Raw genomic sequence first — 24,815 nt, 5'->3', positions numbered from 1 at the left:
CTTTTAAAATAGGAAAAGGTAAAGCAGTAGAATGGGCTTCTTGCTCCCACAGCAGCATCGCTGAAAGTGTGAGGTGGGCCAGGCATATGTGCCATTGTTTCCCAAAAGATATAGATGAATCAACGCAGATAAATCCCAGAGATGGCAGACAGAGTTTGCCTCCGTGGACCACAAGAGTTGGTGCCATGGGGCTTGAGCATCCTTGAAGAAAAGACAGCTGAAGGATGTGAAGCATTCACGTCCAGGTGGAAAGTCTACCTCTGGACCACAGCAACCCTGATTCTGGTTGATGTTGACTTTGGCGTCCTCAAATTTGCTCCTAAAAATCTCTGCTCTCAGTGCTAGCCAGGGTAGGAAAAAGAGTGGAAGGAACCTTATGTACAGTTGTCTGCCTGTGGGAGCTCTGAGCGTGAGGGATCTTTGGGCTGACCCTAAGCAACTTCAACCAGAGAAAATTATAACAGCCATCTGTCCCTGAGGGCTCAACTCTACTCTGAGCACCATTACCTTGACATAACCTTGAGTTACGGAATAGATTTTTGCATTTAGTTTAGTCCAGGAGAAAATTTGGGTGTGTGTATCTATAAGCTTACTTAAGCTTGTCTCTTAGGTCCTGTGATCTTCCATTGATCCCATAATCCTGAGAAAGAAGCCAGTAATGGTTCCATTGTTACTAAGAATGAGTTCTCCTAAATACAGTCTTACTTGTGCTCAAATTTTCTCCTTCAAAATACATCCATCAAATTGGTACAGACATTTTTAAGGAGACTTGGAGAGATCCAAAAATGAGATTGTAGACAGAGATGTTTTTCATTTGTCCAGTAAGGATGCAGAGAAGCCCAGTGAGACATGATCAGAATCCACTGAACTAAAACCAGTAAGCCAAAAGTTCTCACTGAACTGTCATAGAGTCACACTATGAGACTGATTCTTGATGGACACAGGAGACAGATGCTTCACAATGAAATTCGGGAAGGTGATACAGAATGATTCTTCATTTGTGCATTCATTTGGCCTTTCATTCTTCCGTTCAGTGTTGCTGAGCACTCATTGGTTAGGCATGGGTAGTCACAAGACTCTAGTATACAGAGGGATGCAAACACAATGACTTTTACAAGCCAGTCCATGTGGATCGCCAACAGAATTGAAGACAGGATTTAGAAGAGGTCAGGAGATTAAGAACATCCTTATCCAGAGGCACAAAGGAAGACCACACTGATAGTGTTTGCAGAAAGAATATAAAATGTTGATGGCAAAGAGGTGATGGTATCTTTACTAAAAAGAATGTGTGTGCTGGAGAGGTCTAAACTCATAAAAACTCATATCACTGAGAGCTCATTCAGTAGACTGGAGAGACTGGGATTGGCTCTACACATTCTCAGGAACAGTGGCAGCAATTAAAGAATAGAGTAGCAAGACTGGATTTCATTTCAGACTAAGTACAAAGGTACCATTGCTAGAATTGGGGTGTTCAATGTCAGGCAGAGTATAGGAAGCAAGTATTATACATATACCTGTATCTCAACTTCAAATTTTCAGTTATTAGATATGTTGTTCCAAGAGCATATTATGTAAATTATAAGACTAATCTTCATGTATTAGAATAGTGTTTAATCTTTTAAAAGCTGGGTTATATAATAGTAAATATTCTGAAGCCATTGGTGAAAAAGTAGATTAGAGGTGACTGACAGGAAGGATGGAGTCCAACAGGAACACATTACAGGAACATGGCCAAGGCCTGAATCAGTACAACAACAGTACTTGGGGAACATTAAAAATCAGGCTAGGACCCTACATCACACACACACACACACACAAAAAAAAAAAAAAAATAGAATCTTTGAAAATGGAACATGTTCCAGCTTGCTTTCTGTTGCTGTGGTAAACTCCATGCCCAAAGGCAGTTTGAAGAAGAAGAGTTTCTTTGGCTAAGAGGTCAGTCAGGATTACAGTCAGTCAAGAGAAGTGAAGGCAGGAATCTAAGGCAGAGATGTAGCCCAGGCCAACCTACCCAGGGTAGCGCTGGCCACAGTAGGCTGGGCCTTCCCAGGTCACGTAGCAATCAATAAAATGCCCCACAGATATGCGGGCGGGGGGCAGTCTGATGGAAAGGATTGTTCAAATGAGATTCTCTCTTCCCAAGCACACCCGTATTCACCGCAAGCTGACAGAAAACTGTGAGAAACCATTCCTTGTCAACGTGAACACACAAACACATCACTGGAGCTAGAAAAGCCTACGTGGCCCTGGTGGCAGGATCCCTCCATGATTACAGCCACGTGGTGCCTGGAGGTTTTGATAGCTCTGGTTCACAGAGAGTTGCAGGACGGTGGGAGCTTGGAGGCTCTTTAAAAGGATGAGGGCTTCTCGTGCTGCGTAGTGTGCAAGCAGCCGCCCCATTCTTTTCTGTGAAATTAACTTCTAAACAGTTGCCTCCGTTAAACCCGTTCTTGTATGAGGTAAGAAATGTGTATGAAAAAGTAAGGCAAACCTTAAGAGCCAGCCATTGAGGCTCTCTGCTCATACTGGTCACTTCTTCTGAAGTAAAAGATCCTACTGTTTCGACACACACAAAGACACATACATGCACCCCTAATCTCATTTCATAGGCATCAGCCTCTCATTACAATGAGAGTTATATTTGCCAAAAGCCATTTAGTTGTTACAGTACCAAAACCGAAGAAGCACAAGCTGCCTGTGACAGACACACTCCCATTTGGTCATTTTATTTTAAACCGAGACCATAACATTGCCTCCAGGCACTCCAGTTTAATGCAGGATCATTTTTTCCCCTTCAGTTTTTAAACAATTATTTTCTCCTTGCCCCTGCAAAAACAACTCCACAATAAAACAGGGCTGAGGAGTCAGCAACCCTAATGAGGATACAGCATTGCTCCGGTGCCTATTTTAAAAACTCAAACCACCTGCTCCACATTTGCGCTGACTGCTCTTCAGCAGATTTTAAAGATTTATTTAAATCTTAATTGTAGTGTTTATGAAAGAGCAGGGATTGCCAACTTCTCGATTTGGCAAGGAGTCCCAGCAATGCTATTTAAGTGTTCTGAGTACCTGGCTGCACATAGCTGTCTGCGGGGAAAGTGCGAAAACCCTGTCATTATTTCCCCTGGCTCACACTCTCTCTGGCTAACTTTTCCCAGGAGGTAGAAAATAGGTCAAAGATAGTCCCTCATGTGTTTGGTATACTTAGATAAGGTTCCATCCATGTGCTAGAAAGGGAGGGGGCTTCCGATCACGTTTTTCCTGCTTCTTTGAGCTTGGCCTGTCTTATTGTCTTGATCTTGGCAGCAGGAATTTATTCCTCAGAGAAGACTCTTTCTGAGTGGAGAGGCCATACATCCCATGTGCCCCACATTGCTCATTGCTCAGGATGGCTCCAGAGCTGATGCTCACTTCCCAGGAAGCGTCCACAGCCAGCGCTCATTTCAAGCTCAAAAGTGGTTCACTTTGAAGGAAAAGGGCTGTGGTGGCTTGGCCAATGGCATGACACCCGGCGGCACCTTTAAGCAGTACATCCCATTAGCTGTTTGATGTCAGGGCTCAAACTCTAACACTCCCCCACTGAATGAATTTCCAAGACCTTGAAAAGTCCCTGTTCTAATCATCACATTCTTTAGTAAGCAAAACTAACCTCTGTAGCCTTTTCTAGGGAAAAAAAAAATCTTACTACTTCAGATCCTTACCCCTGGGAACTTCCCATTTCCTCCAAGAACCACCGTATGCAAAACTGTTTTTGCTAAAGAGCTTCTAACCTCTCATCCTGCCTAGACTGTCTCACAAAATTGTCCATTGATCTTGTTTTACTTGAATCTGACTCAGAACCCACCTTGGCTCCTTATCTCAGGATAATCTGACTGCCAGGCCCTTCTCAACCCTACATGCATATCTGTTCTTCACAGAAGATGAATGAATGAATAAGTAAATGAAGGAATAAATATGGTTCCAAGGAATAAAGGTCTATTTAAACTCCTGGCCTCATGTTTCTTTTCAAAGAACATAAATGAGCTAGGAAAAACATTACTTAAAAATTTTAAGTTGAAAAAAAAAATTTAAGTTGATTATAAGAAATGTAAAGTGCCTCATTTTAATTGCCAGCATTGCAAAACAAACAAACAAACAAAAGCCCACCTATATGAGTTTGATGTATCTGATGTTTGAAACTTGAAAGGGCTCAAATCCAGGAGGGGTTGAGGCAGCTGGCCGAGGTCCAGATCTGTTTACCAGCTTTGCGCAGTGGGTTGGTGTGATTTTTTTTTTCTTTCTCCCAAGGTAAAATTATCATAACTGGGAGCAGTAGAAAATAAATCCCACCAACTAAACTCACAGGGGATTGATTCCTAATTAAAATTGTCCTATTATCATTTGCCCCCAAGAAATGTAAACGCCACACACTTGTTTGACCTAAGCATGGTATTATGTCCTAGTAAACCTACCAGTCATTTGAAGACGTTGGTGGCTGGAAGTGCATTCAATACACTTAGCCTACCAAACACCGTAGACTAGCGGAGCCTTTCTTCAACATGCTCAGTCCAGCTAAGTCATCCCATATCCAGCATAAACCCTATTCTACATTAATCTTGGGTATCTCGTGTAATTTCCTAAATACTGTGCTAACATTTTTAAAAACACTTTTTTTTTAAAGTAAACAAGTTGCAGGCCAAACATCCCAATGATGAATGATGTCTTCTAAGTTATTTCTGATTTAGTGGCTGCGTCTGGCGACAGGCTTCTGACATCGAGGGAGCGCCCTTGAGTAGGCAGGCTCACTCGTCCTCTGGGATCACGCAGATGAAGCTGCAGATCCGGGTGCTTTCACGCAGACCCCATCTCCACTCTTCCAGACTGCGGTAGACCGTGGTGGTGCCCACTCCTTCAGTCCTTTCCCCTCCCCCTTTGCAGGCCAGCTCCGTTATTCTCTGAGGCTCCTACCTCGGAAACTTGGGGCTTATTAGAATGCGGGCAAAAGAGAGCTCATACCCACCCTGTCGGGAATGTAAGAGACGCTTGCTCCGTTATGGAGTTTTGAAAGGGTCCCGTCTCAGGAGAAGTCATTTGTTGGCTCTGTGTATGGTGAGCGGCTTCTGCAGATTGTGAACCGTGTGTACTTTGTACTTCGTTGGACTTACTCACTTTGTTCTCAACAGAGGGCTTTCCTCTAGTCTCTCATACCCAAGCCCCAGCACTGTGCTCTGCTGGATGCTTCATCCGCATGCACATACAAACCACGGTATTTGATCTGTGAACGCCATTCAAGTAAACTTCCCTCCTGTTCCTAGAGAGCACACCCCATCCTGGCTTTCTCTTTTGCCCTTAACTATAATTAGTTTCTAATAGCCTGGATTGGCTTTATTTGAGAAAAAAAAAAAAAGTAATTGTTTATCGGAACAATTCTAAAGACAGGACTTTCATCATCATCTCTTCTGCTTTAAAAGCCCAAAGAGCAAATCATTTGCTTCTGAAGAATTTTTTTTTTTCTAAATACAAACCATCAAGAAAAAAAAGATGGAATTAATTGCAATTTTCAGAATTTATCACCACAAAAAGAAAACCCATTTAAGGAGCACTTTGCACAGCTTTTTGTGTCTGCTCTGGGCAGGCCTGTGAATGGAGCTAAATTCAGACTTTTTGAGGAATTTTCTGACTTTTAGAAATTGCTATCAAGATAAATTTGGTTAAAGTACCAGATACAGTTGCACCAAAACTGTCTTCATGAAAGCCACCACTTTGTAAAATAAATATATACCAATAAGAATTCCTGAGCATTAAAGCATGTTGCTCAGGATAGCTAAGAGTCCTCCTATCTGTTTTTATGAAGCCAACACAGATTATTCTGTAATGGTTGAGTTTAGCCCTGACAGAAGACACAAAGTAGACATTAGAAATGTCCTGGAGGAAAGAGCATGGGCTATGAAGCCAGACTCTAATCTTTGCCATGGTTTTCCATGTATGTAACATATCTACATTTCTCAACTGTAAAATGAAAAATTTTAAAGGCACTAATTCACAATACAGTCTGGATCCAAAGCAAGGAAAACCAATGCAAATGGCACAGCACAGTGAGCTTTACATGGTGCTCCATAAAGATCTGTGACATCTGTGATGTCTCAGGGAAACCTCATTAGCTTAGGCCCTGCTACTTGAAATTTTATTTCACTCACTGCTCTGTCTCATGGCATCTCACAGCAGATGCAACCTGCTAATTGATAATGCACATAAATGCTATTGCAAATTGAAAATTCTACACAAAGAACAGTTATTAGTGTTCATGTTGACAGTTCATTAATAGGGTAGGGTAGAAATTGTCTCCTTTATCATTCAAAGCCTAATGAAATATTAAGGAGTTACAAAGAAAATGTTTGATGGATTTAAAGGAAAAAAAAACTCCATTTGGAAAACACTTATTAGCATAAAACAGTGGCTCTTTCATAGTGAATGGCCCTTATCTCTCTGAAAGCCATGAGAGAAATGACTTTCCTACACTTTAAGAGTTCTTCCATTTTGAAGAAAAGCAAGAGTTATTAGTAGGAGCAGAACAATTCTATGTTTCTTCCTATTTTTCAAAAGTGCCTTTCCTTGTGGGTAAATTGGATTGCTTTGATTTTTTGATATAACAAATCCCCAACAAAGCAAATCTAAAATGATATTATATGGAATTCCATGCCATGCTTGGCAAACTCCATCTAGAAATAATGCGACAGACAAATTACAAGTTCAGTTGCTTCACGACAAAGAACAAAGAAATGAGTGATTCTCTTCCCTTCCACTTTAATCTACCAACTTCTCCCAATCAATTAATAGCAGTCAATCCAGTAATTAGCCAATGTCTGCTAGATACCTGCTTCTATCTACTATGTGCTGCATTAGATATTTCCAGGGATGGGGAATAAGATATACAGTTTTTAACTGGAGAGCAAAATGTACCTAGTAGAGGAGGCTGACAGAGAATGACAGGGGCCTGACTGGTAGCCAACAGGGGCTCTTTACACACAGAATCTCTTTCTGGGCATCATGAACATATTCCAGAATTGAACTGTAGTGGTTGTACAACATTTTATCCTACAGACTGTGAATTATGCTCTTCAAAATGACTAGTATGTTGAATTTTACATTACATAAATTTTGTAACTTGTATAAAACAGTAGCTAAACCCCAAATATGTACTAGAAAAGAATTCCTAGGGAACTGGAAGCGTTCAAGGTGGATGATTCACTGGGCAAGACGTTAGAGCTATTACCCAAGGGGACTCAGCTTTTTCCGGAAGACTTCAAACTGAAATAGCTGCAGGGAACAAGCAGGTGATATAAATAATTAAATAAGTGAAGCAGCCAGGTGTGAAATTTAAACATGATTTGTCTGCACACTGGATACATAGAAAAAGGTGAGATTTAAACGTGATTTGCTTGTACACTGGATACATAGAAAAAAGTTTTTTAAAAAAATAATGGAATGCTTTTGCCTTTCTCTTAAACAAAGAAGCTTTCTCTGTGTGGCTTCCGCTTTTCCACCAATGATACAGATGTGGATGCCAAGAAATCCAAATGAGAGCGCAAAGACAACTGACAACGGAAACAGCAGCCTCACGTCAGGGAAGACAGGAATGGCAGGGTCAGCGGTCAGCCTCCAGAGAGAGGTAGATCAAATAAGTCAGACTCAGGCTTGCTGGTTTAAGGATACTAAAGGCTTAATTATGTTCCCCGAACTTGAATATATACAGAGAAAGTCAACAGTCTTGGGAGTAGATAGTAACACTCAGCGAACTCTATTTTGATTGGGGAGAGAGGATACAGGGTAGGGTAAAGGGAGATTCATGGGAAGAGCTGCGGTGGGGACAGCCTTTGAGTCATTTAGCAGATGTGGTAGGGACGAGCTTGGTAGAGGTGAGGGAATGGATATGTAAATTGCGGGTCTGAGAGCTGGGGGACGTCTGAGAAGGTAGGCAATGAAGGTCTAGCTATGGAACTTGGTTTTACTCAACAGAGGAAGAGGCATTCCTGTAGCCTATGCAACCTCAACTCCAGCAAACTCAGCAGCCCCTTCCTTATCAGAAGGCTAAACTAGAGTCTGGAAGGTTAAGGGCAGGGAGAAGATCGTCATCGCTATAAGATGACCCTTGCACAGCTTCTGAATCTTGACATCCGGTTAAGCCTGGCTAACAACAAATTCGGAGCCTGAAAGACATGACCATTTTGTCGTCTATTTTTATCAACATTAGCCGTGGGCCGAGTTCCTGTTCCAGCTTCTGGCTGCTTTCTTTGGCCATTCTTCAGGGAAGTGGGTCAAATCCTCATCCCCTCCCCCTCCTGAAGTTTGTCTCATGGCTGCGTCCCAACATGGGACCAGCTAAAATGACAGTTGGTCCTGCTGCTTTGACATCCTTACTTCTGTCCCAACTGTCACCTGCCAGGCAGTTCGATGGTGACCTTTCCCCGCATTTCTGCTTCATCTAGTTCCACAGGAAAAGTGAAGATGAGACCCTGTAGCTGCAACTCAAATGAAGAAACAGCCCACTTGAGATGGGAAAAGCAGCAAGAACTTAAACTATTGCCAATTAGAAATAAAATGAGAAGCCAGGCATGGTGGTGCACACCTTTAATCCCAGCACTGAAAGAGGCATAGGCAGGTGGATTACTGTGAGTTCGAGGCCAGCCTGGTCCACAATGCAAGCCCAGGACAGCTAAGGCTACACAGAGAAACCCTGTCAGGGAAAACAAAACAAAAAACACAAAAAGAAATAAAACGGTGCACTAAGATACAGTTTTAGGAGTTATGGAGGAGAGGGGGAACAATTGTGATTTTTCTCTCAAATTGAAAAGGTCAGAGAGCCCAAATAGTGGTCAGGACTTCTTTCCTGGGGTAAGGAAAAAGATTTAAAAAAAAATCTACTGTAGTGAAGATGGACAGAGTTTTACTATATGGTATAAATATTAACATGTGCGAGGAGATTTAGAATCCTCTACAAAAATGGAATAAATTCACTGGATAAAGGGGCTGAGAAAGAGACGGTTCAATACTCACTATCAGAGCTGTATTGTTGCTTCTAACACAGGACCATCACAGTGGGGCACTGTGACATTTCAGGGCTTAGTGGCACAGTGTCTACAGCCTGGCACTCAGGGAGCAGTGTGCACTTGGCCTCATGGCCCTGCTTGCTTCCTTGGGCCTTGGAGTCTGAAAAGGTTCCAGGCTTCTCTGAGCTTTGCTCCAGGGACCTTCAAGGAACAGGGTAGAGAACCATGGCCAACATGCCAGACCCATGTCATTCCCCATAAGGCTTTGGGATGCCCCTACTCAAAAGCAGTGTCCTGCCAGACAGGCTCTTCTTCAGCTGTACAGAGGCCATAGCAAAAGGGGTTAATTTAAACAGTGTCTGGGTATGCCCATCATGGGTTTCTTTTTTTATTTTATTTTATTTTTTATTAATTACAGTTTATTCACTTTGTATCCCCCCATAAGCCCCACCCTCCTCCCCTTCCGGTCCCACCCTCCTTCCCCCTTCTTCATGCATGCCCCTCCCCAAGTCCACTAATAAGGGAGGTCCTCCTCTCCTTCCTTCTGATCTTAGTCTATCAGATCACATCAGGAATGGCTGCATTGTCATCTTCTGTGGCCTGGCAAGGCTGCTCCCCCCTCAGGGGGAGGTGATCAAAGAGCAGGCCAATCAGTTCATGTCAGAGGCAGTCCCTCTTCCCATTACTATGGAACCCACTTGGACACTGAACTGCCATGGACTACATCTGTGTAGGGGTTCTAGGTTATCTCCATGCCTGGTACTTGGTTGGAGTATGAGTCTCTGGGAAGACCACTGTGTTCAAATTTTCTGGTTCTGTTGAGATCAGGAGCTGTTTTTTTCTAGGTCAGGCCTGGAGAAGCCCAAGGCAGGAATGTGCTGGCTGGGGCATGTGCTTTTCTGAATTTGGAGCCATGCTGCCTCTGCCAGAGAGCAGCTGGGGGGAATGGTAAAGGGTGGCCAGCTGAGAGTGTGCACCGCTCGGCTGAAGACAGACACATGGTTACGTCACTAACTGCAGATCACGCAGCAGAAGGGGCAGGTGTCCAGGGCAAGGAGCTGACGCGGTAACCTACTTGTCGGGAACCTGTCACACTCCCTACTCAGCTTGCTACATGACCTTGGTCTTCTTATTTGAGCGTGATGGACTGCGCTCTCCCGGGCAGTGAACTGGAAACAATCTTGGAGGTTTTATGTGACTGTTTTCGAGGCTTCTCTGACACGTGGCTTTTGCTGCTGATGGGGTGTGTGGATACAAGGGTAAAATTTTCCTAGAACAAGCTATGATGAGGTAGCTGAGGTTAAAAGAACAGAAAAAACCCCACCATGCTGAGATGTAATAAACAGAAAGTCCAGGGAATCATTAGAGAATAAAGGCTCCAGTGTTGGCATTTGCGGTTGTGAGTTAGGCTATGATTGTAAACATGCTTGGAAACAGAAATGGGACATGAATGACATCTCACAGAGGGTCTTCACCTTTGTGATTCAAAGGGACACAGGAGTCTGGGCTATATGATAAACTCCTATTTCTCCTGGATCTAAACAACTAAATGACAAAATATTAAAGGCAGTGACTTTGATCCTGAGCTCCCACTTTTTGAACATCATACTTTATAACATATTTAAGTTGTTTGGTAACTGAAAACCAGTTTAATACCCAGAACCTTTTGTGGCTGTACTTGTCTAGTTTGTATGGAGATGTGGCTTTTATAACCCTATAGTGGATTTTAAGTTGTTAGAAGAGTGTACTGTTTGGGTCTGCTGACACTCTTACGTCCATTTAATCACCTTCAAATTATTTAAATTAATGAAAGTGTATATGAATTACTATGGTCCCTAGAAATGATCATTTAACTGCAACAAAATAATAGCTCTCTTCTTCAGGGCCCATGGAAAGTCAGGGAAGTCTGTAGGTGACTACGTGACAAGCCTCCTCTACTAGCCAGCCATGGGAAGGTTTAAATCATTCATCCATTTTACGCTTTCGCTTTCATTTCTTCATCTGAAAACTGGAAAAAATTAACAGCACCCATTTGTGGGTGAAATGAGTTAAAACTGTTCCAAGTGCTTTCAATATCCTCTGTGACGTGGTAACCACTAGACCGGATACACATTCAATTTCCAGCCCTTGTGGTACCCTCACCCATGCCCATGTTTGAAGTCACGATAATGCTCTAAGACAGGGAAAGCAAATACCGTAAGTCAGGAAAGGGAGTGCTGAAGCCATCATTTGCTCAGTATCGGATCTAGCGTGTCAGGCCATGGAGGTGGCTCAGTGCCTAAAGGAACTTGCTGCCAAACCTGATGCCCTCAGTTCAATGCCCAGACTCACATGGTAAGAAAGAACAGACTCTTGCTGTCCTCTGTCCTTCAAACATGTCCTGTATACATGCACACTCACGTACATACATGACATACATCTATAACATATATGACATACATATATAACAAACAACAATAAATAGACATGAAAACAATGAAGTTTAATCTAAAACTAGCATGTTGACGGTGGGCTGATAGGCACCATATTGTGGCCTCCTCACCCCGCTGGGGAGAGAATGTTTGCCATAGTGCACAGGGTCTTCTAGATACTCTCTCCTTTGTAATAACATATTCCCAGGATCCCACAATAAGGTATCAAAGTTCAGAGCATTTTGGATTTTGTGATCAGGGATCATTTTACTGTTTCCAATGTACACAGCAGCATCATAAGGTGACCTAATGCCCAGGTTAAGGATTTGCGCTTGATGAAGGGGGCTGTGAGTTCATATCTTTCAGCAGAGGCATATCACCTTCCCAAACACGCTAACAAGTAAAATAATTGCTGGCTAAAATAATGGTAGAACTGAAACTGTAACTTTGTCCCAGCTTGATTCCAAATTTAGATTTTTCTCCAAAGACCCTACATCTCCAGGGTGTTCATAGAATCTTCTGGAATGATACCCATCCCCATTTTGTCCCGGGACAATAACACCAGCACTAGAAAAGAGCAAGCAAAGGCCTCTGATAAGTAAAGCAATGACATCAGTCAGAGGGGACCTGTTCTGGGTCCACTGGGAAGGTGAACAATCCAGCCCTTGCAACTGCGCTGCATCACCGTCCACACTACCCGGCCTTGTCTATAGACAAAGAAATGTCTACTCCAAGAGAACAACACAGTCACTCTGCAGACATAAAACAATAAAACCGAAGTAGAAGCCAAAGGCAGACTGAAATGCCTTGCACTGTTTCCTAGACCCTTAGACTACTGGTGGGTAATCCCCCAAGTCTGGCCGTTACTCACTCAGACCCTAAGAGACGAGCAGTTAAAATGCAACCCGAGTTTAATCATCTGATCAAACAGTAGTATCTATAAGTTAGAAATGTTCACTCATGAAAATCATTTGGCTTTCAACTGTCTTTTAGAAAATACATATTTTTACTTTATTTATTATCGATTTTTTAAGTTATCTGAAGGATTTGGACATAGTTGTCAACTATTAGACTGTTCTTTTTATTTTAGTACCACGAATCAGGCAGTCAAAAAAAAAATCACTGGATTTAATCATTTTGAATCTTTGTGTCTCCTCTGAGATAGGGCCAGATGTAACCAGAAGGATTTATAGGGTGTAAAATTGAGAATGGATTAGAAAAGGCTTTCTGTGTTCTGCCAAACACATCCTAAATTAACATTCCCCCCAGTGGACTAGACCAACCTCTGGCTGGCCAAGTGAGGAAGTTGTCATGGCAACTGACTGGCAATCACAGCCAGTGGAATGTGAAATCAAACAATGGAATGAATGAGCTGCACGCTGAGACTGCTTTCACGCACATCCCGGAAGTGGGAACTGGCCCCTCAGTTGCTTCTCACTTGTAATTTATTGTCTCCTTTCACATTCAAAAACCTAAGTTGCAAAGACAGATGGATAAGAAGGAAGTCAGCCTCCACGGGATAGTTGAAGTTCAATTACCAAGACTTGCAAGGCTGTTGGATTAACAGCCATTTCAAAGAGCCAGAGGTCGAAACAGGTCTAAGGCAACTCCCGTGACTCTTTAGCGCCACCTAGTGTTCTGCTAGAAAATTACTGGAAGCCTATCCTTAGATCCATGACTGGGCAGCTGCTGGACAGACAGGAAAAAAGTTACGACAGGATTCTATGGGAACTTCATAATACCTCTATTGGTAGAATACGCACAGGTCCTTTTCTAAGCCTCTCATTAAAAAGAGAAAGTTAGTAACTTTGACAGAATGCAGAAACGAGATTAGAATGGAAGTCAATGGATAAGTGGATATTAGACTTGTAGGATAATTATACTAAAATCTGTACACCTAAAGAAGCTGGCAAGAAGGAGGACCCTGGGTAAGATGCTCAGTCCTCATTCAGAAAGGCAAATGGACATCAGAAGAGGAAGAAAACAGAGATCAGGACAGGAGCCTACCACAGAGGGACTCTGAAAGACTCTACCCTGCAGGGTATCCAAACATATGCTGAGACTCATAGCCAAACTTTGGGCAGAGTGTAGGAAATCTTATGAAAGAAGAGGGAGATAGAAAGACCTGGAGAGGACAGGAGCTCCACTAGGAGAGCAACAGAACCAAAACTCTGGGCACAGGGTTTTTTCTGAGACTGATACTCCAAACAAGGACCATGCATGGAGATAACCTAGAACCCCTGCACAGATGTAGCCCATGGCAGCTCAGTATCCAACTGGGTTTCCCTAGTAATGGGAACAGGCGCTGTCTCTGACATGAACTCAGTGGGCTGCTCATTGATCACCGACCCCTGAGGGAGGAGCAGCCTTACCAGGCCACAGAGGAAGACAACACAGCCACTCCTAATGAGACCTGATGGACTAGGATCAGATGGAAGGGGAGGAAGACCTTCCCTATCACTGGACTGGGGGAAGGGCATAGGTGGAAAGAGAGAGGGAGGGTGGGATTGGAAGGGGACCAGCGAGAGGGCTACAGCTGGGATACAAAGTGAATAAACTTTAATTAATAATAATATATATATATATATATATATATATATATATTTAAACTGTAAATAACTACATGGTAGCCAGACAAAAGTCCTAAGGGAGGAAGGAGTTGTGTGGCTCATTTTTGTCCCCAGAAGAGTCAGCCTTGTGGTAGAGCAGAACAATTCGCATCATGGGGGCCAGGAAACAGAGCAAGGGGTAACTGGGGAAAGTACTCAGAGATACACGCCCAGGAACGGACTGACAGCCGCAACACCCCACCCCAACCCTCCACTGCCTAGCAATAATTCCACGCGTAGGTTGACTCCTTGGCTGAGTCAGCGTCCTCACCCTCTAGCTGCGTCTGGAAAATCAGTCACAGACACACCAGCGCTCTGCTCTTCATGCAGCCAAGTCCACAACCAAGAGTTAGGATCCCACCAGAGGCCGTAGCAAGAAGGAAGGCTGGGAGGCTTCTTCATGACAGCCATCAGCTCTTGAACGCTTTTCAGAAAATCTCTTTGCCCCTGCAGAGCCCCCTCCCGCTGCTGCCCTCACCCCCCTCTACCTGCAAACCCACAGCTGGGTCCACTGGCCTCCCGAGACACGAAATGACGGAGCTGTTTTCTGTGTGTTTTCCTCCAGGCTTTGAGTTCTTTGAGACCAGCGCCAAGGAGAACATCAACGTGAAGCAAACCTTTGAGCGCCTCGTGGACATCATCTGTGACAAGATGTCTGAGAGCTTGGAGACCGACCCAGCCATCATGGCCGCAAAGCAGAGCTCCAGACTCAAGGAAACGCCTCCTCCGCCGCAGCCCAACTGTGGCTGCTAATGTCTCCCCTGCAGGAGCTCCCAGGGGCTCCCAGGAAACAGCACTTAGAAATGGTCTATTAGCCTTCACTTATACTGCCTAATAATTATTTGAAGGAAGTCTTTGATGTCAGTGGCCCATATATGCATTCGAGCCCCGAGCAATTTCCTGTGCAAACTCTTCCATTTATAAGGGTTGTTCATCTATAAACTCCTGGTATTTGCATGTAACTTGTTATTTATTTGTCTATTAGATTTTTTTTTTTTTTTTGCAATTTTTTTTCCTCACTTAAGCTATTGCTGAAACCTCGGACTATAATTTTGATGCAAATAACTTTTGTGCCACGGATTCAAATCACGCTTCTCATTCGTATGGATGGTGACCTAGGAACCCCGTGTGTGTGTGTGTGTGTGTGTGTGTGTGTGTGTGTGTGTGTGTGGTGTGGTCTGTATGCATGCTGTGAACAGGGGGAGATGTCAGGAAACTTAGTTTTCTTTGCCTTTGGCTAAAAAGGAAGTGAGACTTTTGCTCTTGGTTGGAGACCTGTTACAGGTCTGGGCAGTTTACTATTAGGAATTGTAGATGGATTGCACTTTCATTCATAGTAACTGAGGGGTGTATTGACTTTTTAAGAAACGAGGGGCCACTCAGGAGGCTGAGGCAGGAGGTTAATGAGCTAAAGCAGCCTGAGCTACAAATCACGAAACTCTACCTTAAGAAAACATTTAAAAAGAAAAGGAAATTGATGTGTTTTTGAGGCCCGTGCAAGTTGTCTTGAACCAGACATTTCGTGCCCCACTGCAAGGCTCACCTTCCCCCTGATTCTGCGTGTGTGAACATTGACCCATGAAGAGACATCTCGGAAGTGCTGGAGAAGCCATGGAATTCCACAGCCTGAGCAGCCTCTGTTCCTTAACCCCACACAGTAAAGCTCCACCGTGGCTCTCTAGAACCAACAGCAGTTCTGAACTAGAACTGGCCTTGAAACCTCCTTAGTGGCCCTCTTCCCGTGTAACGTAGGCAGACTTCTCAGCAGTGATTTCCATTCCACCTTCAGCTAAGCTTTTCCACCCATTTGGAAGGCAATTGGTAACCTTTCCATGAGTTCCACATCGCGGAAAAGACCATTTTTATCACCATGTTTTTCAGAGGATTTAGAATTCTAAAGTGTGCCCTTCTTACATAAGTCTCTAAACATGCTGAAGTTGCACAGAAGATTCCAGAAAATTGAAGAGTTGGAGAGAGGGTGGAGACACTTGGACATCCAGTCTTTTCTTCTAGGTTTCCTGAAGACCATCTAGAAATAATACACAAAAACCTGGCAATGTAGGCAGATACCTTTGATCCCAGCACTTAGGAAGCAGAGGCAGGAGGATCTCTTGAGTTCAAGGCCAGCCTGCTCTATAGAGTGAGCTCCAGGACAGTCATGGCTGCACAGAGAAACCTGGCCTAGAAAAACAAAAGAAAAGAAACCGCACACAAACAGCAGCGCTTCCCTTCTGGGCTGAGTGGCAGGAGAAACGTGGACCTCGCTACCTTCCAGAAGTATTTGAGGAACACCGTCTGAGCACAGCAGTTTTTGAAGAACAGGACAATTTCTTGTTAAGTGGCTTTTTTCCTTTTTGGTAGTTGTAGAAAAGATCCATCATCCCTTCAAAAATAGAGAGAGATCTCCTGAAAGTAGCACAAGCTTGCTGGGCATGGCTATCGATGAGACAGTGTGTTCACATTTCTTTTCACACGCTTAGTTTCCAACTCATATAAATTAGTGGTAAGTTTCCTCGTTGGACACCGGAAGGAGCCAGCCTTGACTCACCAAAGATAAGAAGACACTAATATTTTTTTTTTGAGGTTAATGACACCTAGATTCAAGAATCATAGAAATTACCATGAAGGGAAAGAGAGAAGCAGGGATCACAAAGCAGTATTTCTTTGCAATGGGTACATATTCGTATGACATTGTCCTGTTTCTCTCACCTGGGCCAGAACATGGTTGTATTAAATCCTACAGCTCTCAAGCTCAGTTTTACAATCCAGTACAAAACAACGAAGCCAGGAAGCCCAGGCCCCTTTGCTCACGTGCGTACAATGAGCCTAAGAGGCCTTTGCTTGGGTTCTTCAGATGGCTGCTTCAGAAGGATGTTGGCGTATGTGTTACGTGAAATGAGGGCAGGTGGGAGAGAAAGGGAAACAACCACGTTTGCTTTCAGGACAGAGGGGCAGCAGCAGCCCTAGTGTCATCGCCCCAGAACATTCAGCATTCCACACCACCTATTTTCTAAACTCCCGTGAAAGCGCAGTCTTCCCACTTGATCTTGAAGTACGAAATTTCAAACCTGCTGTGTGTTTCATTCCAAATACTTGGGTGAAAATTTTCAGAGACCTGCCACTAAGACGAAGAGAAGGCTGCCCAGGTTTCTGTTGTGACTCAGGAAGGGAGGAGAGTCATCAAATTTGGCAAATGGAAACCAGATAATAGGACAATTACTGTCACCCTAATCCTGAAGGTTTCAACCTTTAGCCACTACATACATATGTAAAAACACGTACTACACCTCCCTAAATATGAATAGGTCCTTATGACCCAATGACGTGACTAAATTTGTATCTAAAAAGATGTTTAAAAACTACATATTTGTCTTTTTGGTAGGTCTTAGACATAATTTCTTGTCGCTAATGCAATCAAGTTAGTAAATTAAGCGTGCCCTGCCCTTCCCATGTGGTCACCTGGGCACCCCAGCCCATCCACTGCCTCAGAACTGAACCCTAACTGCTTCAGGAAAACGCCCTCAAGAGCTCTGACATGGGTTTGTCTCTTTCCTTTCCTCACGCTGGAATACTGGAAGCTATTTCAACTAAGTAGACATCTTGCAGCATGAATGGCCGTGGGAGGTTCACGGGGTGTCCTCAGTTCCAAGATGGCAAGCTAACCATAAGCCTCAAGTCCATGGGCTCAAAGGAAGAACTGCTTTATGACTGGGACTCAGTTCCCTGCCGTTACCCCTGCCAAACAGCATCTACTGCCATCCTGAGCTTCTAAGGACTACAAGGGACAAGAGATTTGTGACATTCCTCCCTGGGGCCACTGAATGGTTAGTGTTGCTTGCTGCCAGGTAAATAAGGGCTGAGATTGCATTAGAAAAGGAGTGTCAGTTGTGGTAACAAACGTGAAATACAAATTCTACAAAATTGAAACTGAAGTTATATAAGACATCAATGGGCTCGATTAAAAAATGCGTTTGGTTCCCTTCCTTCACCCTTATCCAGATTCAAGTATTCAGCGCATTTTTCTTTCTTTCTTTCGTTTTTGGGAAGTAATTTAAGCTTCTAACTTTATGTTTGTGACAACAATAATTTTAAAGTAAGATCTATCCCGCTGTTAACTGAACTTCTTCTAAGCAACGCTCCCCTCAGAGTGTTGGGGTTACTAGTGGCTCATTGACATGCTTTATCCAGTGTGTCCTTTGGTTTTTGTTTGGTTTTTTTAGTTGCCTTTGTGGCACTTGTGGCACTGTATTAAAAATCTATCCAAACTCGCAAGCTTCACCAAGCCAAGAGAGCTGCTACATGGGAAAAATGGTGACATGAATGACCTTAAAAAACATGACCCAAACCACTCTAGATCGAAAAGTTAATGTTTATCTCTAACTTCATCACAACGTTGGAATGTTCAATCAGATACCTTTGGGTGCGCCATTTTTGCAAGCTGGCCCATCTGTCCGGGGAACTGTCTGAATTTTAGTCTTCATGACAGGCCTGGGGAACCTCTTTTGTGTGCACACCAGTGCGCTCTGTGAGGCTACCCAGGAGGCCTTTGTACTCATTCGCAACGGCGCCGTGCTCACACTTCTGTGACCTGCTCTGTAATTGCCTGCCAGTGGTCTCCTTGGTATGCTAAACCTCTGAATAGTCAAACAATATATTTTATATTTTATGTTATTTTTTTTTCCTAGAAATCAGTTTAGACATAAACCTGTTTTATACCCTGGAGTTTAATTAGGACAAATTAGGTAAAAGATAAATTTGGATAATGTTTATGAACAGATGGGGGGAGGTGATCTTTGCCCCTATACTGCTCCTAAAGGGCTCTAGAGTCTAGATCTATAGTATCCCCAAGGGAGAAAAACAAGTCGTGGGGATTTATATGAAATTTGCTTACGCATCGTTAGCAGTATCTCGTAAATAAATGTATTTTTAAACCATCCCATAACAATCTCCCTGCAGTTTATTGACATATTTAGAGTTGAGACCCCCTCCTACCACCGCCCCTCCCAACATGCTCTTGAAAATACTGACCTCTGTTCTGGTGAGGAGAAAATTTCCCATCCCGTGCGGGGAAGCGGGGCCATCTTGCTCTGCACCATCTGTAATCACCTCTTACTTAGAAGTTCAATGGAATCGATTCTTCATGGGCACTTGCTTAGTCTGTGGCCATGACTTCTAAAACAGAACGAATGGAGGAGAGAAGGTGCACTTTGTAAACCGTGGAGGTTACAGGAACGAGTCGCCTCAAAACCACAGCTGGGGCCGGAGTGTTAAGATTAGATCATTGCACATAAGGACATATCAGGCTTTGTTCTGCACCGTTCTTTCATACCTCCGGATTTTTAGAAATCATTAAGGATATTTTAAAAGCACTATCCTCGCTGGATGACATCAGGCGTCAGCATTAATTTCCCTTCAGCAGCTGTCACCGGTGGAGTTCCCATCGGTTATTACTTGCTGAAGTGAGGCTGGGGACAACCTTTGTCTTTCCTTCACCCGTGTTCACTATTCCTTCACTGTGGACAACTGAGAGTTGCTGTGGCTTTTTTTTTTTGTGTGTGTGTGTGTAGTGGAAATATCACCATATACTTGTCATTTGTGGCTAAGGATTGCTTAGGTTCGTGAGTGCTGTTCTCCTAGAGACAGATGGTACCTGAGCAGCATGTGTACCTGGCCTGTCAGGGATGTGAGCATGACCTGTGTCTTACTAGTAAATCCATATTCCCTGTCAAAGTGAAGTGTAAGGGTTGTCTGCCGAGTCGATAGGATGATTTTCCATGCACTTTCCATCATCCCTAGAAAGCGTGCTGAATGGGAACTATCTTGTAATCCCTGTTAATATATTGTTAATGTCAGATGTGACGTGAAGCCATTGGACTGTCCAAATGTACAACTACTTAATGGTGTTTGTAGAACTGAAATGTCGTAAATGTTGCATGAAGTATGTTCTAAAAAAATAGATTTGTTTTCTATTTTTCAACACCTCAGAATTGAGGGTTCATGGGCCAATAAGTGCAATATTTAATGACTTACTCAGTGTATATAAACTAGCGTGGAAGACGAATGTGTGAGATGCTCTGATAGCTGTGTGCTTATTCAAATGATTTCTAGTAGCAGTATTTGTCTAGTGGTGCAATTTATACAGTCAACATTTTACTGCATCATGGAAAACTCTGTGCCTACTTAAAAGTACCTTTTCCCCCATTTATAAGCCAAACATTTAGGATCTGAAAACACATGTCAGTTTTACCTTTTAGAATTGTGAGTTTTTGTTTCTGAGAAAGAATGACTGTGAGTTTGTTTTTATAAAAGTATTCATTTCTATAGTTCAGAATTTTTCCCTAATATTCTTACAAGAGTGTATTTAGCAGCTAATTTAGATACCTAAGGAAAATATGCATAACCAGAAGTCACCTTTTCTCCTCAGAAAAGTTGATCACATGTTCTGTCTTTGGAGACCTCCACTCCTGTATTGTATGTATATTTTATTGTTACTTGATTTTGTTCCTTATTTGCAAGCTCAGCAATGTCAGCCTTGGAATCTCTTAGCATCATCAGTGTCTTTTTAGTTTGTAGATAATGCTATATCTGCCTTCAACTCTCAACTGTCCACACTGCTGATATAAAAGAAAGAAATATCAATCAAAATCCTTAATCCATTTCGAAGTCTTAATACACACACACACACATACATACTCATGCATAAACACACATTAAAACTTTTTGCTCTGAACCATACCTACTGTCCTAAAACTTCACAAGGTTGTACACAGTTGGACTATCAAAAGTTAACCATGTTTATGTGTATGAAAGGTAAGCTAGATCACCCCTTTAATTTCCAATTCGCTGTGTCAATTCTTAGGGCAAAGCCACATTTTAGTATGGTCCTAATCTTTTTTCCAGGTACCTAGCAAGCCATTATACCTTTAAGAAGTATGAGTCAGTCACTGAAATCAATGGAGTGCAGTTGGTTTTTGATGCCATTCTCCCTGTACACAGTAAGCGTTCTGGTACCTGACTCTCTATGGTACATGACCAGGCCTATGAAGAGTGCCAGTCATACTAAGTGATATTAGCTTGGGTGGGCAGTATGTGGGCCAAAGGTAACTGTGCCAGGCTGGAAGTTCTACTCATCTCTTCCAATCCACTGAAGAGGTGCAGTGAAAATGATGGGTCGGAGATAGAGATAGCAAAGACTTAGTGCCAAATGAAAAGGAAAATCAAAGTAGGAGCAGGTAGCTGACTACACAGTGATGATTTAAGAGTGTGGTTCAATGCTTCATTTGTTGTCAATCTAACATGGAAGGCGTGTGGCAAACATAGATGGTATAATCCAAGCGGTAGATCATGACAGCACATAGGAGCAAAAAGAATGCAGACTTGTAAGAACTGTAAGAGTCAAGGATGGCTCCTCTGAAGCAGTCAGACATGATCCCAGAAATAATTAGGTGCTGAGGAGACTGTGCCAAGCATGCAAACGCAGAAGGCCTCAGGGTGTTCCCTGAGAATGGAAGGGCAACAGAGTTAGCGACTGCGGAGACTGAAACCCACAAATTGCCCAGCTTAGCTCTCTGCATTCTGGTCTACATGAAGACAGCAAGCTGCTCCATTATCGCATTTCCCTGCACGGGGCAGCCACAGCTCAGCCACAAAACGCCAAGTGCTTTCAAGACACTTTAGAGCAGTTAATTTAGACATTTGCCAATGGGCCAAAACCACAAGGCACTGCCTCTTCCCCCAGGAAGATACGTCCTCAGATTTTTTTCTTTAGCTCTGGGTTTTGTTTAAGGGCATTAGACAATGCACAAAGAAAGACTCTCCTTTGTGACCGGGTACTTTGGGCTCCTTCTTGGTGACGACACTGTGGAATGCTTCTCGAGACAATATTTAATGCTTTCTTATAGTGATCGTGATGTTTAGTTGAAAACGGCGGCTGCATAGCAAGTATCGTGACTTTTCCTGTGTCCGCAGAAGCTCTTGTCTGAGTTTAAAGCTATAAAGCATATTCACATTGTGAAATTATTAGTATTGAAATTAATTGTGGAAAAAATGGTACATGATCTGTTAGGTATTTAGTTTGTGTGTGAATTCTGTATGAAAAGTGGTTTTGTTCTCTGAGTTTATCTTGTTTTATTTTTTGAAGATTATAATAAATATCTAAGAGACTATATTCCTGAAATTCTCAGTCTTAGTCTAATGAATCTTTTATAAAATCTTTTGATGTACAGAGTATTAGGCTTGTTTTATGGTATCTGTCCTTACTTCTCATAACAGTTAATACTCCTCATTAGTAATCCAACGCATAACATTGAGAGCCTGAACTGAGGGCAGAGAGTAAATCTGTATTTATTTAGGGCTATTCATTCCCATTGTATGACTTTGGGCCTAACTACAGGAGTGAGTACCAATAATTATAATCACTTAAGGTAGATAGCATCTTATCCAGCTTGACTGTTCCAGAGTTGCAATGACCTATATACTATATACTACTATAGGATAAAGACCTGCCAAGGAAAAAACTCACCCTGGCTACCCAAAGACTACCTGTTACTCTACCAGAAACCTAGAGACCTCATTATAATTTTAACAACTGGTTGCTGCAGTCCACAGGGGTGGCGCGCAGACGGGATGCGATCTAGTTTGCTTCTATTGTGACAAAACCCCGTGACCAAAAGCAGCTTGGAAAGGAAAGATTTATTTCAGCTTACGGCGTATCACTTAGAGTCCATCGTGATAGGAATCAAGACAGAAATGCAAGGCACAAAGCTGAAGCAAAAGCCATGAAGGGATGCTGCTTAGTGGCTTGCGTTCTCGGCCTGCTTACTCATAGAGCCATCTGCCCAGGCGTGGAACCGGCCTCTGGGGGGGGAGGGGCTTTCCGTGTCAATCATTAACCAAGAAAATGCACTGCAGTCTTGCCTACATGCATTCTCAACTGCGGTTCCTCTTTCTGGATCTTTCTAGCGTCTGTCAAGTTAACAACAACAAAAAAAAAAAACTAGTGAGGACCGGATGCATGAGTAAGGTGGATATCATCCGATCCATCTCAATTCAATGGTAAGTGGGCATCATCCCATCCGGTCCATGTAAGTCTGAGACACTCAGAATGCTTTTCAGGCTCTCCTGAACTATGAGCCTTGGAGCGTGACACAAGTGCTAGCACTAGCTTATCCACAGCCTGGCAAACGCATCATTGATACCCACATCGTTTAGGGATCTCATGTCCAGGGGTCTGGAGTTAGTTCTACAGATCTTCTTCTCAACGGGCCTCTCAGGGCCATTTGCAGGACTTTGCACTGGAAATTAATTAAATAGGTGATGGGAAGATCCTCGTGGTCAAATTAACATCCTGTGCTGAACTTGGTGGGGGAGGGGACACGTTCCTGGGTAAACAAGGCAGGTATCACAAGAGAACTAAAAAGGAAGAAGATGAGGAACAAGAACAAGAAGAACAAGAAACTGAGGGATTTGCAGTTATATTGTTGGAAATTTTTACAGAATTCCTTTTCCTGTGAATTTCTTGTTACTTATGAAAATACATACAGTAGAATCTTGTCCCTTGATGAGCTCATGCAATCGTAAAGGAGAACACCCGGGTAATATAAGGAACTCACCGCAGTTTTTAAACTTAACATATCCTAACATAAGTACATAATAAAAAATCTAATAAACTTTGGAAAACTTTTCATGTCAGCAGAACTTACAAGGATTACAAAGGATTCCCTTTGCAACATTGTAAAATACATACATTTACCCTCTAGTCCAGCTGTTCTCAACCTGAGGGTGGTGATGGGAGATCAAACAATCCTCTCACAGGGGTCGAATATCAGATATCCTGCATATCAGGTGTTTACACTATGATTAATAACAGTAGCAAAATTAGTTATAAAGTAGCAACACCACAACATGGGGAACTGTATTAAAGGGTCACAGTGTTGGGAAGGCTCTACATGCCAAGAAACTGATACAAACGCTAATAATGCTAAGAACCCAGGAATGCATATTTCTGGACCATTCTGAACCTTCAAGCTCAGCAATGGCGTCCTGTGGCTTACTTTAGAAACGAAGTCACTACCTACGTATTTCTTTCTCAATAGCTCACACACATAAGGTGTGACATTGAATATATTCGTTCCCTAAGAAGATGCTCACTCATACTCTATTTGCTTTCTATTGCACTGGACAAATTCAGTTACTTGCAAATATAGTGACCCTAGTGCCAAGGCAGCTCTTCTCCAGCTTGAAACACTCCCAATTCATTTCATGATCTCCACTTGCAAAGCTTTGGTCCTGAACAGGGCAGCTTTGTGTTTGCCCTCTCACCAACACTATCGTATTAGAGTATAATCTCTTCTTAGCGGGATTTTGCAATATTAAGACAGATTGTCCTCCAGTGCTCACATTCTCTATATGTTTTATAGGCTTTGCCTTTCTTTTATTTAATCAGCAGAAGTCTTCCTTAAGAGGGGGGTACCTTAAAATAGAGGATATGAGTTTTGGTTGAAATTGTTTCAATTTAGAATTAACATGAAAGTAAGAAACTGTAGCTCTTGGGAACTTAAGGATTAACAAATAAATAGGGGTTGGGGTAGAAAATAAAAAAAATGGTAGTGGTAGTTTGAATAGGAATGGCTCCCATAGGCTCATGTGTTTGAATGCTTGGACCATACGGAGTGACATTATTAGGAGGCATGGCATTTTTTTTGGGGGGGTAGGTGTGGCCTTGTTGGAAGAAGTGTGTCACTATGGGTGTGGGCTTTGAGGTCTCATAT

General features: G+C 42.8%; 1 protein-coding gene across 2 annotated transcripts in view; it reads left to right on the top strand.

The window, feature by feature from the left end:
* Rab3c (RAB3C, member RAS oncogene family) overlaps positions 1-22,222 on the top strand; it is a 213,968-nt gene extending 191,746 nt beyond the window's left edge. For both annotated transcript variants that reach the window (XM_060385711.1, XM_060385710.1), the window contains one exon: positions 14,612-22,222. In XM_060385711.1, the coding sequence (XP_060241694.1) occupies positions 14,612-14,799 (188 nt within the window). In that variant the 3' untranslated portion in view covers positions 14,800-22,222. The remainder of the gene's footprint in view (positions 1-14,611) is intronic.
* The last annotated feature ends 2,593 nt before the right edge of the window (positions 22,223-24,815 follow it).

Source organism: Meriones unguiculatus, chromosome 6 (assembly GCF_030254825.1).
Source record: "Meriones unguiculatus strain TT.TT164.6M chromosome 6, Bangor_MerUng_6.1, whole genome shotgun sequence".
NCBI lineage: Eukaryota > Metazoa > Chordata > Mammalia > Rodentia > Muridae > Meriones > Meriones unguiculatus.
Note: the sequence above shows the minus strand (reverse complement) of the source record. Positions and strands in the feature narration are given on the sequence as shown.